The 12561-nt window shown below is 43.8% G+C and overlaps 2 protein-coding genes across 2 annotated transcripts in view; one reads left to right on the forward strand and one right to left on the reverse strand.

Annotated features, from left to right (window-relative positions):
* The window catches only part of LOC137656205 (BTB/POZ domain-containing protein 1-like), a 406727-nt gene that overhangs the window by 241778 nt on the left and 152388 nt on the right, over window positions 1-12561 (reverse strand). The gene's annotated exons all lie outside the window — the stretch shown is intronic.
* Window positions 1-12561, forward strand: part of LOC137644672 (BTB/POZ domain-containing protein 1-like) — an 83369-nt gene that overhangs the window by 28282 nt on the left and 42526 nt on the right. The window contains exon 3 of the mRNA XM_068377626.1: window positions 7425-8058. Within this exon, the coding sequence (XP_068233727.1) occupies window positions 7425-8058 (634 nt within the window). The remainder of the gene's footprint in view (window positions 1-7424; window positions 8059-12561) is intronic.

Raw genomic sequence — 12561 nt, forward strand, 5'->3', positions numbered from 1 at the left:
TCCAAATTAGACTTCTCTCTCAAAATCCCCCGTTACTACGAGGTGTCGTTCACTACAGCTACTGCTCCCCCCCCCCCCACCACCACTACCTAACCTTCTCCCATCATTCCTTGTTAGCACCCGTGAACGTTCGGACGTGTTTTTCGTAGCTCCGTGTTATTTTGTGTTTTTGATGTCAAACGTTTTGGAGATCCATGCTCCCAAATTGAGTATTATATTTGTCTGTTTTGGACTTCTAGGTAGCGACACACGTTCATTCATTAACCTTGTTGGGTTTTATCTCAGCCGCTTTGTTGACGCTCCCTTACAGGTGTGTATGCGGTCTTTTGGTGTCGCTTCCTCTGGATCTCTTTGTTTTGTAAGACTTTTTATTAGTTCCTTATACTAATTGTAGTCTTATTTTTGTTATGGACATCTAATTCAATGTTTTGGCATGATTTTATCTTTTATTTAGGCTATTTGGGCAGTGTTAGTTAGCGGCTTCGGTCGGTATAATTTCATGCTAGAATTCTTGGTTTTTTTAGTTTTTATGGGGAATCGGAACGCGTTTTCATTAATTTTAGTCCTGCCTGTTGAGATTGGTATTTTACCCGATTTTGGAGGACTAGTTTTTGTTTTAGATTCTATAGTTTTGTCTCCAAGTCGGCAACTACCCGAAATTGGAAGGTTTTGCTATTATTCCTTTTACGCGTGTTCCTTTTTCTCCCATTTTACTCAATATGCCGATTTAGCCTATTTATTGAATTTCATTGTATTTTATAGTTTTTCATTTTGTAACGTCTGCCATTATATGTTGTTTTTGTTTGCGTGCTTCGCATCAGGTCTTCCTCTGTGTTTCGAAGGGTAGTACCCCCCCTCCTATCACAGTGGTCACCTGATTTTGAGCCAGTCTCCTCCCCCTGGGTGTCCTCTCTCCCCTTTACGCCTTTCGCCACTCCCTACATAGGGGGGTAGGCTTAGGTCACGTGCTTTTAGAGAATGGGAAGTCACCCAAGGTGGGGACTGGCTCTTTCGCTCAGTGCGTCATCGTGGGTAGCGTATGCGCCTTGCTTAGCGCCCCCCCTCCCCTCTCTCAAGTTATCCATCCGTGTTATTATTCCTCCCGTCCCGGAGGCCCGCGATATTTTGTGATTCGTATCTACTAATGGTAGTTATGTTTCTTTGATCGGATTCAGACAACCTACTCTGTTCTGATACCTTACCTTATCCTATATTTGTTACGTAATGTTATGGATGGTTGGTTCAAGAGAGAGAGGGGCTGCGACGGAGATCATAGTTTATGTCTCTGGTTATCCATCCGTGTTATTAATTCCTCCCGTCTTGGAGGGCTGCGATATTTTGTGAATCGTATCTACTAATGGTAGTTGTTTCTTTGATCGGATTCAGACATCTTACTCTGTTCTGATACCTTACTTTATCCTATATTTGTTTACAAAATTTTATGGATGGTTGGTTCGTGAGGGAGAGGGGCTGCGACGGAGATTATAGTTTATGTTAGAGTTAATACATAGCATTTGTTTTTAGCGACACATTTCTTCCGGCACTACATTGCTTATGTAGCATTGGGTTTTTGCACCGGATTTTTGCATGTTTTCCGGCGCCACAATGGTATCTATTTTTGACCTTCCTGTCATTAGGTATAATTCATTTAATTTCATGCATTCCGGAGTCTATGGACTTCGATGGTTATTTCTAGTCTGCTTGTCTCTTCTTGCTTACACTCCCCACCCCGGTGGGTATCCCGTGTGCTGAGAACTCATTATAAAGACTATTTTTTCATGACAGGTGTAACATGCTTTTTGAATGCTATTTTGTATTATTTCCTTTAGCTTAAGCACGCTATTTTCTGCTGGGTGTCTCGGCGGAATAGATTTCTTTAGATTATTTTATATATTTATACTTTTATCATGTTTGATCTCTGTTGGGGTTCCCGGCACAGTTAATTTTATATTCATTTACCAAATTATTTTACTCTGTGGAATTCTTACTCACCGCACCCTAGCCTCGGGAAGTAGGCTTGAGTTATACACTAAGAAGAGAAGGGAGACAGCCGAGAGAGAGAGATAGCTCTCATGATATGTGAGTCGATGCAAATAGCGCTCTCTCCTCGGTTAGTCATGGATGGCCACCAGTCGAGCCGGACTGAGTGTGAACCTTGCTACGTACCGCGTATCCCTCTATTCCCGGAATTCCATCTTCGATATTTTTCTGCTCCGTGAGGGCCGGGATGACTTGAAATCGTTTCCATGAGATAGTTACTATGTTTCTTTGATCGGATTCAGATAAAATTTTTTACACTGTTCTGATCCCGTAGGTTGATTTCTAATATTACAGGATATTTGCGGTATGATTGTTCCGAAGAGTGGTACAGACGGAGACTTGTAGTTCTTGTAATTATTGTTACGGGCCGGATTTACATCAGTGGGAATTCATACTTCCAACCAATTATTCCGGCAACAGTATTGTTGTCTCTAATTCTGGTTTCCTTGTATCTCCTTGTCCCAACCTTTATTCATCTGCAAGTACATCCTACTCCGGTAGGGTTATGGAAGGTTGAGAGAAGTTTCATAGTGAAATTTTTCTCTCTGGAGAGGGCGGACTGGTCCAAGATTAATGAGGGACCTGTGTCGCCCAGTGAACCCACCCTTTCCCTTTTTTCCCTCACCCTGGTTGGTCCAAGCTTCGGGTGCTGGGAGGAATGAGGATTGGGGGTTGGGAGATGTAGGGGTAGAGAGGGGGTATGTTGATGAAGGAGAGGTCTAATTGGTGAGGGATCTATGGTCGTGGTTCTATCACGCCCCAGTTTTCTATACAGTACCGACACTCAAAGAGTGAGCGAGCTAGGTTAATTCCTGGCATTCCATGCATCTCTTTTTCTTTAGTATATTCAGCAGTAATTATGCCTTAGAAATGGTGCTAGAGGAGCATAGCTTGGGGTGCTAACAGGAATGATGGGAGAAGGTTAGGTAGTGGTGGTGGTGGTGGGGGGGGGGCAGTAGCTGTAGTGAACGACACCTCGTAGTAACGGGGGATTTTGAGGAGGGAGAAGTCTAATTGGAAAGGGATCTCTGGTAGTGGTATCACTCACCCCAGTTTAAATACCGACACCCTTTAGGGGTGAGCGAGCTGGATATATTCTTCGCATTCCATGCAACTTTTTTTCTGTGGTATATTTAGCAGTATTCATACCTTTGTAATTGTGCTTTAAGGAGCATTTCACTGGGCGACACAGGTTCCTCGCCCAGAAATAGATTTTTCCTTCGTCAAAATCCCTTAATAATAATGAGTCTACTGAGTGTGACGAGTCTTGCTGGGAGAGACGAGTCTGGCTGGGCCAGACGAATCTTGCTGGCAAGGCGAGTCTGCTAGGTGAGACGAGTCTGCTAGGTGAGATGAGTCAGCTGGGAGAGACGAGTCTTCTAGACGAAATGAGATCTGGGCGAGATGGGACTGCCAACGACTAGGTCTGCCCCGTAGAGCAAGGGTGGGGAATGGACAAATCTAATTCCCGACAGAGGAATCCTCCAAAGGGGAGACCAAACAGGTGAAGGAAGTCTCTCCCGTGGACGGGAAAAGGAGACGAACATCTGCAGCCACTGTCGGAAATTCTCCCCGCAGGCAGGAAGATTGCTGAACAGCTGCTGGTGGAAGAGCGAAGAGGAGCAAGACCGAAGTCAAGCTCTGGGTAGGCCGCCTCCTTCTGATGAACTCACAGGGAGCGAGCAACAACAACATCCAAATGGAGAAGTAGAATCCACAGGGGGATGACTACCCTGTTGTCCAGTGTCAAAGGGGAAGAGACTTGGAAGAAAGTTTCTCCGCCCTCGAGAAATGCCATGCTATGCTAAAACCAAAACAGCAACCCTCACACTTTAATTATAAAAGAATGTTTATATTTATAAAAAGTGTACGTGAATGTATAGATATATATAAAAAGACAAGTAGGTAAGTAAAAAGTGACGAAACAACACAGGGGTTTATGAGGGGTGTATCCGACTGCCCCCCAGCTAACCAGCGATAGGGTAGTTACACCTCAATAAAATTCTTATGGCCTGCCTTCCAGCTTCGCCTAAAGTATAATCCCTATAAATAGCAAAAGGGTTTTTATTTAGTATGGGAACAGATTATAATCTCTATTCATGTTTTAATGTCAAGTTTTTATTTAATAGGATCATACATATGATAGCTTCTGAAAACTAAATTTTGTGCCTTTTCTGCCAAAATACCCATCTGGTGTAGTTCTTATCTATAACTATACACCAGTATCTTTAGCTTGGCTAAAGGTGAGCAACTGTTGCCAGGGCTTACCTTAATCACCTTTGATTTAGACTTCTCTAGAGTCAAAGGATCAGAAATCCTCTAGAGAGAAAATTTGTTTCACCTATGTTTGCCGATCTGTCAATGGACACATGCGAGCAACTTGCATTATAGTAAGTGCTGTCGATTCATCATTTCAGTCCCTCTTATTGGAAGCTTCCTTTCACCCAAGGGAGTTTTGCTTGAAGCAAACAATCTCTTAATTCCTCGTGACAGGATTCAGGCTCTAACCATTCACCCGAGGTTTGTTTGAAACAAGTGATCTCTCAATGCCTCACGACTCAGGCTCGCATGAGATCCAAGCTTTCAACGACCCTGGATTGCAGCGCAAGGGAGAAAATTTTCTTTCACCAGAGAGCTTTACTTGTATTAGCAATTTCTCACCTCCTAGCGATACAATTCAGTGGATCCCTGCACCTGAGGGGTTGCTTAATGCAAGCAATCTCTCACTACAACCCTAGTTTGAATAGTAGGATGCTATAAGCCCAAGAGCTCCAACAGGGAAACATAACCTAGTGAGGAGAGGAAATAAGGAAATAATTAAACTACGAGAGAAGTACAGTAACGAACAATTGAAATAAAATATTTTAAGAACAGTAACAACATTAAAATAAATCTTTCATATACTGTATAAACTATAAAAACTTCAAAAAACGAGAGAAAGAGTAATAAGATAGAATGGTGTGCCCAAGTGTACCCTTAAGCAAGAGAACTCTACCCCAAGACAGTGGAAGACCATGGTACAGAGGATATGGCATTACCCAAAACTAGAGAACAATGGTTTGATTTTGGAGTGTCCTTCTCCAAGAAAAGCTGCTTACATTAGCTAAAGAGTCTCTTCTACCCTTACCAAGAGGAAAGTAGCTACAGTACTGTTAAAATACAGTGCAGTAGTTAACCCCTTGAGCAAAGAAGAATTGTTTGGTAATCTTGGTGTTGTCAGGTGCATGAGGACAGAGGAGAATATGTAAAGAATAGACCAGACTATTTGGTGCATGTGTAGGCAAAGGAAAATTGAGCTGTAACCAGAGAGAAGGATCCAATTTAGTACTGTCTGGCCAGTCAAAGGACGTGAGCTCGAATCACTTGTCGACCCCAAAATGCATACGTGTCCAGGTCCTGTGATTTAAACATCACTTGTGCCAAGCAAACTCTCACGTGAAAGGCTACCTTTCACCTTTGGTGCCACGATGCAGACTCTCCGAGAGATCACTTGCTTCAAGCAAACTCTTAGGTGAATGCCAGTAACCGCAATTATCTCATTAAAAGTTTAATGGTCGTTCAAGCTGAGCTTGAATCATAATTCTAATAAAGGACTCTCTCTCTCTCTTAACTTACTTTATTTTCTTCAGAAACATCTTTTCGAAAGTAAATACTGTAGTAGTATTAGTTGTAAAGGAAGGTTCTTGCAAAAGCCTCTTGGGATGTTCTTCCTGCACAATTCTCACCCACTGACTGTTATATTAGGGTTCGGCGAGCCGAGTCCGTAGACCAGGTGTTTTAAGCATTGCTTCTATATTCGTTATTTCTATTGTGACATATGATAAGCACCCTGGACCTTATCAGTTATCATCTTTTGACTGGTACCTCTGGAGTTGTTCGAACCATTGTAAGCATGATAGGATAGTTTTCCCTTGGATGTAGGTGAGAGTTCACACACATTCCCCATTTCTGCTAGGAATAGGATAGTGTACTTGCCCTTAGAGAGCTGATCGCCTTCATCAGGAGGGAGTAACTGAGCTCATTCCTTTGGGTTCCATCATGTGAAGAGTGAGCCTGATGTAAGTCCTGCTGTGGCACCTGTTGCATGTGAGTGGTACATCAAGCACTGATCACAAGCATTCTATGTTAGGAAAAGGTAATGCAAATGCTACCGTTGAAGCTGCCACATTTATTCTCAGGGAAGGACAAAACTCACTCAGTAACTGTTTCTTAGGACTCTGTCGGCCAGATCGTGTGCCTAGTATGACAGATATTCCGACATACCGGTTGCCAGTAACGGTCCTGTCAAGGATCAAGTACTGTATTCACCTTGTTCAGGAAGAGTGGAATGTTCTGTCCGCTGCCACAGGACACTCAAGAGTGGCCCCAAGTCAAGTGCTTGTGTCCCGTTCTGCTAGCGCCAAGGTAGATCCCAAGAGACACTTTTTACATTGTGGGTTGTAGAGAACATTTCTCTCCTGCTTCTCCCATAGAAGCTCCTTGGTAGAATTTGGATCCACCCTTCTCAGGAAAAGTGTCTATGCTCAAAGGAAGCTTTGAGCAGTCTTACCTTCCCTGGATCTTGGCTCCTAGAGTCCGTTGATCCTCTTCCTCAGGGGTTGAGCACATGCACCTCCTCCTACTTGATGAGGACATCATAGGGTCTCTCCCTTAAGATTTTTTCTCTTCTCCATTGCAGAAAGATGTAGTTGTATAGGCTCTCTCATTATGTCAGTTACAGAGATATGGGAGTTCTTCTCCTTCCTAGTAAGATGTTATGAAGACCCAGTTCTTGCTTGAGTCTATCCCTCCTGTAGACATTTGACTCTCTGATGCCTCAAGTCTAAAAGAGCCTGGTTGTGCTGTATTGCAGGATTTGACATCCATGATATGAGTGTTGCAACCCTCTTTAGCACTAGCAGGATTTGAAGGAAGTACCCAGTCAGTGTTCCTTCAAGCTCTATGAGTCTTCTATCAATGAAGAGACCTGAGGTCAATATGGCTCTCTGCTATCTAGAGAAAGAATTCATGAGTTTCACGAGGAAAACACTTCTATTTTTGTACGTGTTAGAACGAATCACAAATTTTTAAAAGTAATTTGTGTTTTTCCTAACTTTAGAATCCTGAGTCCCTGAAATTACACTTCCCACCTCAACCACCTATGCTCAGTCCTTGAGCTGAAAGTCTAAATGATGTGATGCAGTTGAGCAGGTGGGTGGCTCCCTCCCACTAATTATCACACTTACCTTGATTTAATGACCATTCCAGGTTGCACTGATGTCATATTCCTAATTAGAGAATGCAGGTGTATGTAGTTAGGAAAAATACAAGTTATTTTCTAAAACTATTATTTTTTATTTAATTTGATTTGTAACGTGATTTGTATATAATAATTTATATTTCAGGAAGCTCTTCTGATGGCAGTACTTCTGCCCCTCCACCATCTCCAGCAACCCCTCCAGCACATGTTAGTACAGTGCCTGGTAGAGGGAGTGAGCAATCAGTGCCAATATCAGCTAATTCATCAATACCAACAAATCCAACCCATGGTCCACCAGCACACCCTAATGTGAGCAGTTGTAAAGCAGCATTTCCTGGTGTGAGGCCACTGTCACCCACTGTTCGTCCATCACACCCAAATGCTATAGGTCTCCCTCCAATTCCACCTGTGAGCCTAACTACTGCATCTAACCTAAGTTTTCCACCACCGAGTCTTCCTGTGGTCCCACCTGTTTCCTCATCAGCTTCCTCCCTTCCTCCATCATCACCCACCCCCAATGTAACAATGCTAGCCCCGTCGGCTAATAATCAGACATCACCTGTGCCAGTTTCTGTTGTCACAACCAACACATCTAATTCTAGCTCAGCAGTCCAAATTTGGAATGTTCCTTCAGCTGCCACTGTAAATAGTAGCAGCTCTTCTGTGCCAACTAGTAGCAACATCGTTATTTCTGCAAATAACATTTCATCGGCTAACACTGTCAATAATGCAGGACCTATGTATAATTGGCAGGCTACAATGACAACTGTTAAAGAACGGTGAGTAATAATTTTGAAAATTAACTTTAGGACAGAGAATCAGAAAATGTAACATCATTACTATTGCCTTCTTAATAAAAATGGGAAGTAAATTAGGCTGGTCATGTCACTGATTTAAATGTTGAAATATATAATAGTACAGCATACAATACAAGCATTATCTTGTCTTAAAAGCCTATTCTAGCTACGTGCATGCACTTTACAGAAAAACACCATTCTGATAGTTCAGTATAGAATATACAAGAAATATTTTAGAAATAAAATTCATTACATTGATAATAATAGTAATGATAACATTAATAAAACTCTAATGAAAAAAAAAATGCTTTAGTAATATTTCTGTGTACGGTATAGGAAATACAGCACATCCCCCAATTTTGTAAATTTCTTTAATCGCTGAACAAAGAACATTATTCTTCCATCCTTGTCCTCTGAAGACATTCCCTCATCTACCATCTCATGCTACTCCTTAAGGTCTTAAAAGTTCCTCTGTGTTGAGTTTTAATAGTTATTAATTACTACAGTACAGTATAATAGAAAAATCTTAATACAACTGTTTTTAGTGCTTAAGAATGGCGGGAAATAACAATGGTAACACAGACATGCCGTTTCCTCCAATTGCTAATGATTGATAGGGTTTTTGATGGATGAACCAAATATTATAAAAAAGGGCTCTACAGTTTTGTGGCTGATAATGCAACAAATTGAATATTAACTTTGTAAAATTTGCAAAGTGGGAAAAGTGTAAAATACTGTATTTTAGATCCTAGTTTATTTACAAATTAGATTAAATGATAATCATACATAAACATTCAGTGCTATATGTGCCATGAATTGGTTATACTGTATATAACTGTATCTGAGTGTAATTTCCTTGCTTAACTGAGACCTATGTTTTGCATAAAATGACAGAATTTATTGAATTTTGAAAGTTACCTAATGAAGAAAGAATTGCTATTGTATGATTATGACATTTTTATATTATAGGGAATGTTGTGCTAGAGCATGTTTTTTTATTTGAACTGGTGATACTTATCAAATTTGATGATGATTCAAATCATGAGAGTAGAAAATAAAATTTAAAATTAACAGTGATAGTGATACTATAATTTAAAGAAACAATGCATAACTTTTAAATATGATTCTTCCTAAAAAAATTGTCATAATTTTCAGTATTCATTGTTTAAGTTTATTTAAAAATGTAATTTATTTGATAGTTACAGCATTAGGTCTAAGATGAAAACTCTTTAGTTGTTCAACCTCATGGGCATTTAGAACTGTAGTTGATTTTTATTGAAATTATAAGAAGTAAAATTTCAGGTTGTTCCGACACTCTACAAACCTTACGCTATTTATTTAGGATTATCTTTCGGCGAAGTTGGAAGACTGGCCATTAAGACTTTCAAGCGAGTTGGCAACTACCCAAACTGCTATTTAGCGGGGTAGTAAGGGGTAGCAGGGGTTGTCGGCTACCCCTCTCACTCACGCACCAGTGAATCCGAGTCACTTTTTTTCCTTTTGGCATGAGGAGAATGGACGTGTCTGCTCTTTGATTTCAAAAGACTTGGCCATTGTATTTATATTAATTTTCTTTCTCTTTTCAGGTGTGCGTGTTCCTTCTTCTGCATCCTCATGCCGACTTGTCCAGGGACTGAAGGTCACTTGCAGCACCTTCATGTCCTCTGTCAAGACTGACCCCCATTCGTTGTGTCCGACCCGCAGGGGACGCCCCTGTGATCATGGTAACACCTGTGAGGAGTCTAGGGAGTGCTCTGCTTCCCAGTGGGAGAGATTTGGGTGCTGGCAGAAGAAGTCTGGAGGTATTCTTCACCTTCTGGGTCTTCTGGAAAGGCGAAGAAATGTTAGACATCTTTTCTGACAGCCTCGAACTCTTCCTGAAGCTCTGGCTTGTTTGGTCCCTTCCGAGGGGCGGTTTAGTAGGAGCGTAGACCAACTTACGCCAGGACAACCTCGGGGATCTGGGGACGTTGCTGCTTCCCCTTGAGAAGCAACTTTGCACCCGCCCATAGGCAAGTACTTTCCACTTTCTGATGTGTTGCAGGTTTGGCCGTCACTGGGTGTGGCTGGGCCTCCTTCCAAGGAGGTTCTCCTGGCACTTCTGCAGCGTTGGGTCCAGAGGAGTCCTTCTCCTGGTTCTTCCCAGGTAGAAGTCTTGTCTCCTGTTGATGCTCTAGTTGTCTGTGAGGTCCATCTCTCGCCTTCTCCTGCTCCTGCTAGTCCTGCGCGCCGATGAGACTAGCCTGCTCGCTTGCCTCCGCAAGACGACCTTCTACTGTTGAGGAGACCTCACGCCATCCTTGGATCTTTTCTTCCTCCAGGGACCGTAGTCCTCTACACTCGCCCAGACCTTTGTTCTTGCCCTCTGTCAGGTAGCGATCCAGTTCTCCAGATCGACGATTTTCTCGCCATTCTCATGCTCGTGATCGCCGTTTTTCTCGTGATTGTCAGTCGCTGGCTCGTGCTCGCCACTCAACATCTCTACAGATCGTTGTTCACATACTCACGACCGTCACTCACCTGCTGGACCTCGCCGTCTAATGGCCGTTCTCCTGCGAGTGATCACACGTCACCTCGTATTCGCCGCTCCCCACCAGTTCACCGTTTTTCAGCTCGTAGTCTTCCAACATGCTGTTCGCCATCTCGCCCTCCTAGACGATCTCGTGCCCAGCACTCACTGGCGTGCTATTCTTCATCTTGCCTCTTGCTTGGACGCTACTCTCCATCTCACCGTTTGCTGGTGCGACCCTCTCTTGCTCGCTGACGTGTCATTCACCCGCTTGCCGCAGGCCTGAACATCACTCGCCGTCTCACTGATCGCCAACGCGCTGCTTGCCAGCTCATCGCTCTCCTGTGCGTTGCTCACCAACGCTTGCCCACTCACGCTGACCTGCTCGTCGATCTCCAGCATGTGATCGTCACTCACCAGCCCGTTGGAGGTTTCCGAGACCTTCCCTGTCTCCTTCACCGCCCTCACCATATCCCGCATGTGAAATTAATGTTTCCGCTTGTGATGTTCAGTCTTTCATGCGCACTTCACGTGCTCCTGCGAGCAAGGAAGGTCTGGCACCCCGACAACCCAGCAGCAAGGTAGCAGCAATGGTGGAGCAACCTTCACCTTTTATAGCTTCACCAGCAAGACTAGGACAGCCCATTCCCTAACCTAAAGAGTTCAGGTAACCCCCAAACAAGTTTGCTGGTGTTCTCATCACCCCAGATCACCCAGGAGGACCTTGAAATGCCTGTGTGGATTGATCAAGGTAGGCAACCTCCTCTCCCTCAGTTCCAGGTACCGAGACAGCGTTCTCCAAGGAGACAATCTTCTCCAGACCTCCTCAAGGATGCCCCAGACCTGTCAGCTGTGAGGAAACAGCCATCTTGGTTTGACACCTAGGGCAAAGCCGTCAGGGAGGCAGTGGTTAACACAACCCAACAAGCGCAAAGGTTCGTGCCCTCAACAGAACCCCCCAAGCAGAAGTTGGCAGTGGCTTCTTCTCTGAGGATTCCCTTAGAGAAGTCAGATTCCTTCTCCTCTTCTTCTGCTTTCCCAATGGACCCTAGGAGGTGACTTGTTTCTAGCAGGGCCCCTGAGCCCCCCATGATTCTCTCGCCCATCAGAAGACCACGTGGAGCTGCAAGGGAGGCTCGGGGATTCAGTAGGACTACTCTTGCCTGAAGTTTACACTGGTCCTGACCATGAAGCAAAAGAGAGGATGCTGAAATAGACCCCTACTCACACCAACCTTCACCATCCTCGCTCGAGCAGGGGTGTAGATTCTCTCGTGCCTTACTTCAGACCACCACCAGAGGACGAGGAACAACCTGCAAGAGAGGTTCAGGCCTCTATGGAGGGGCAGGAATCTTCCAGACCTTCTTTGCTGAAGGAATACCTGCTGTCTCGCAGAGAGCCTAAAGACGCCAAGACGGTTCCCAAAAACTCAAATGCAAGAGCAGCTCTCCTGCAAAAGAGAGCTAGGATATATTTCCAGTAGCAGGAGTGTTGGATGACATCCCTCCAGTTGACGACCTTGACCCACCCCAGGCTCCTATGAGTGAGAGCTTGGAGGTGGATAACAACTTGGACTCGGAATAAGACTACTGTATATCCCTAAAGCTGATAATCCAAAGTTCCTTTCTGAAGCTGAGCGAAGGGAGTCAGGATATGCTTTCTGGTAGGTCCTAGCCTACAAGAGGGCCATCAATGGACTTGCTACAGTCTTGGACTGTGTATATGGGACCTACGACCATGTGAGATCAGTGCAGTCCTGCCCTGGTGTAAGGTTCTGACATCAGCCAGAAAGAAGGCGTTTTCGTAAATCGTTTGCTCATCTAGCTCTCTTCGATCAGGCTCGTCTTCTAAAATTCTCATGGCTCCCTAAATCCAACAGAGGAGATATTATGAGGTCACGGACGAGCCTCTTCCAGCTTTGCCTCTAGATCCTTTTGTAGAGGCACTCTTGAGAGGCTTTCTGGACTCTTAGCCTC

The sequence above is a fragment of the Palaemon carinicauda genome, chromosome 1, assembly GCF_036898095.1.
Source record: "Palaemon carinicauda isolate YSFRI2023 chromosome 1, ASM3689809v2, whole genome shotgun sequence".
In the NCBI taxonomy this organism is placed as follows: domain Eukaryota; kingdom Metazoa; phylum Arthropoda; class Malacostraca; order Decapoda; family Palaemonidae; genus Palaemon; species Palaemon carinicauda.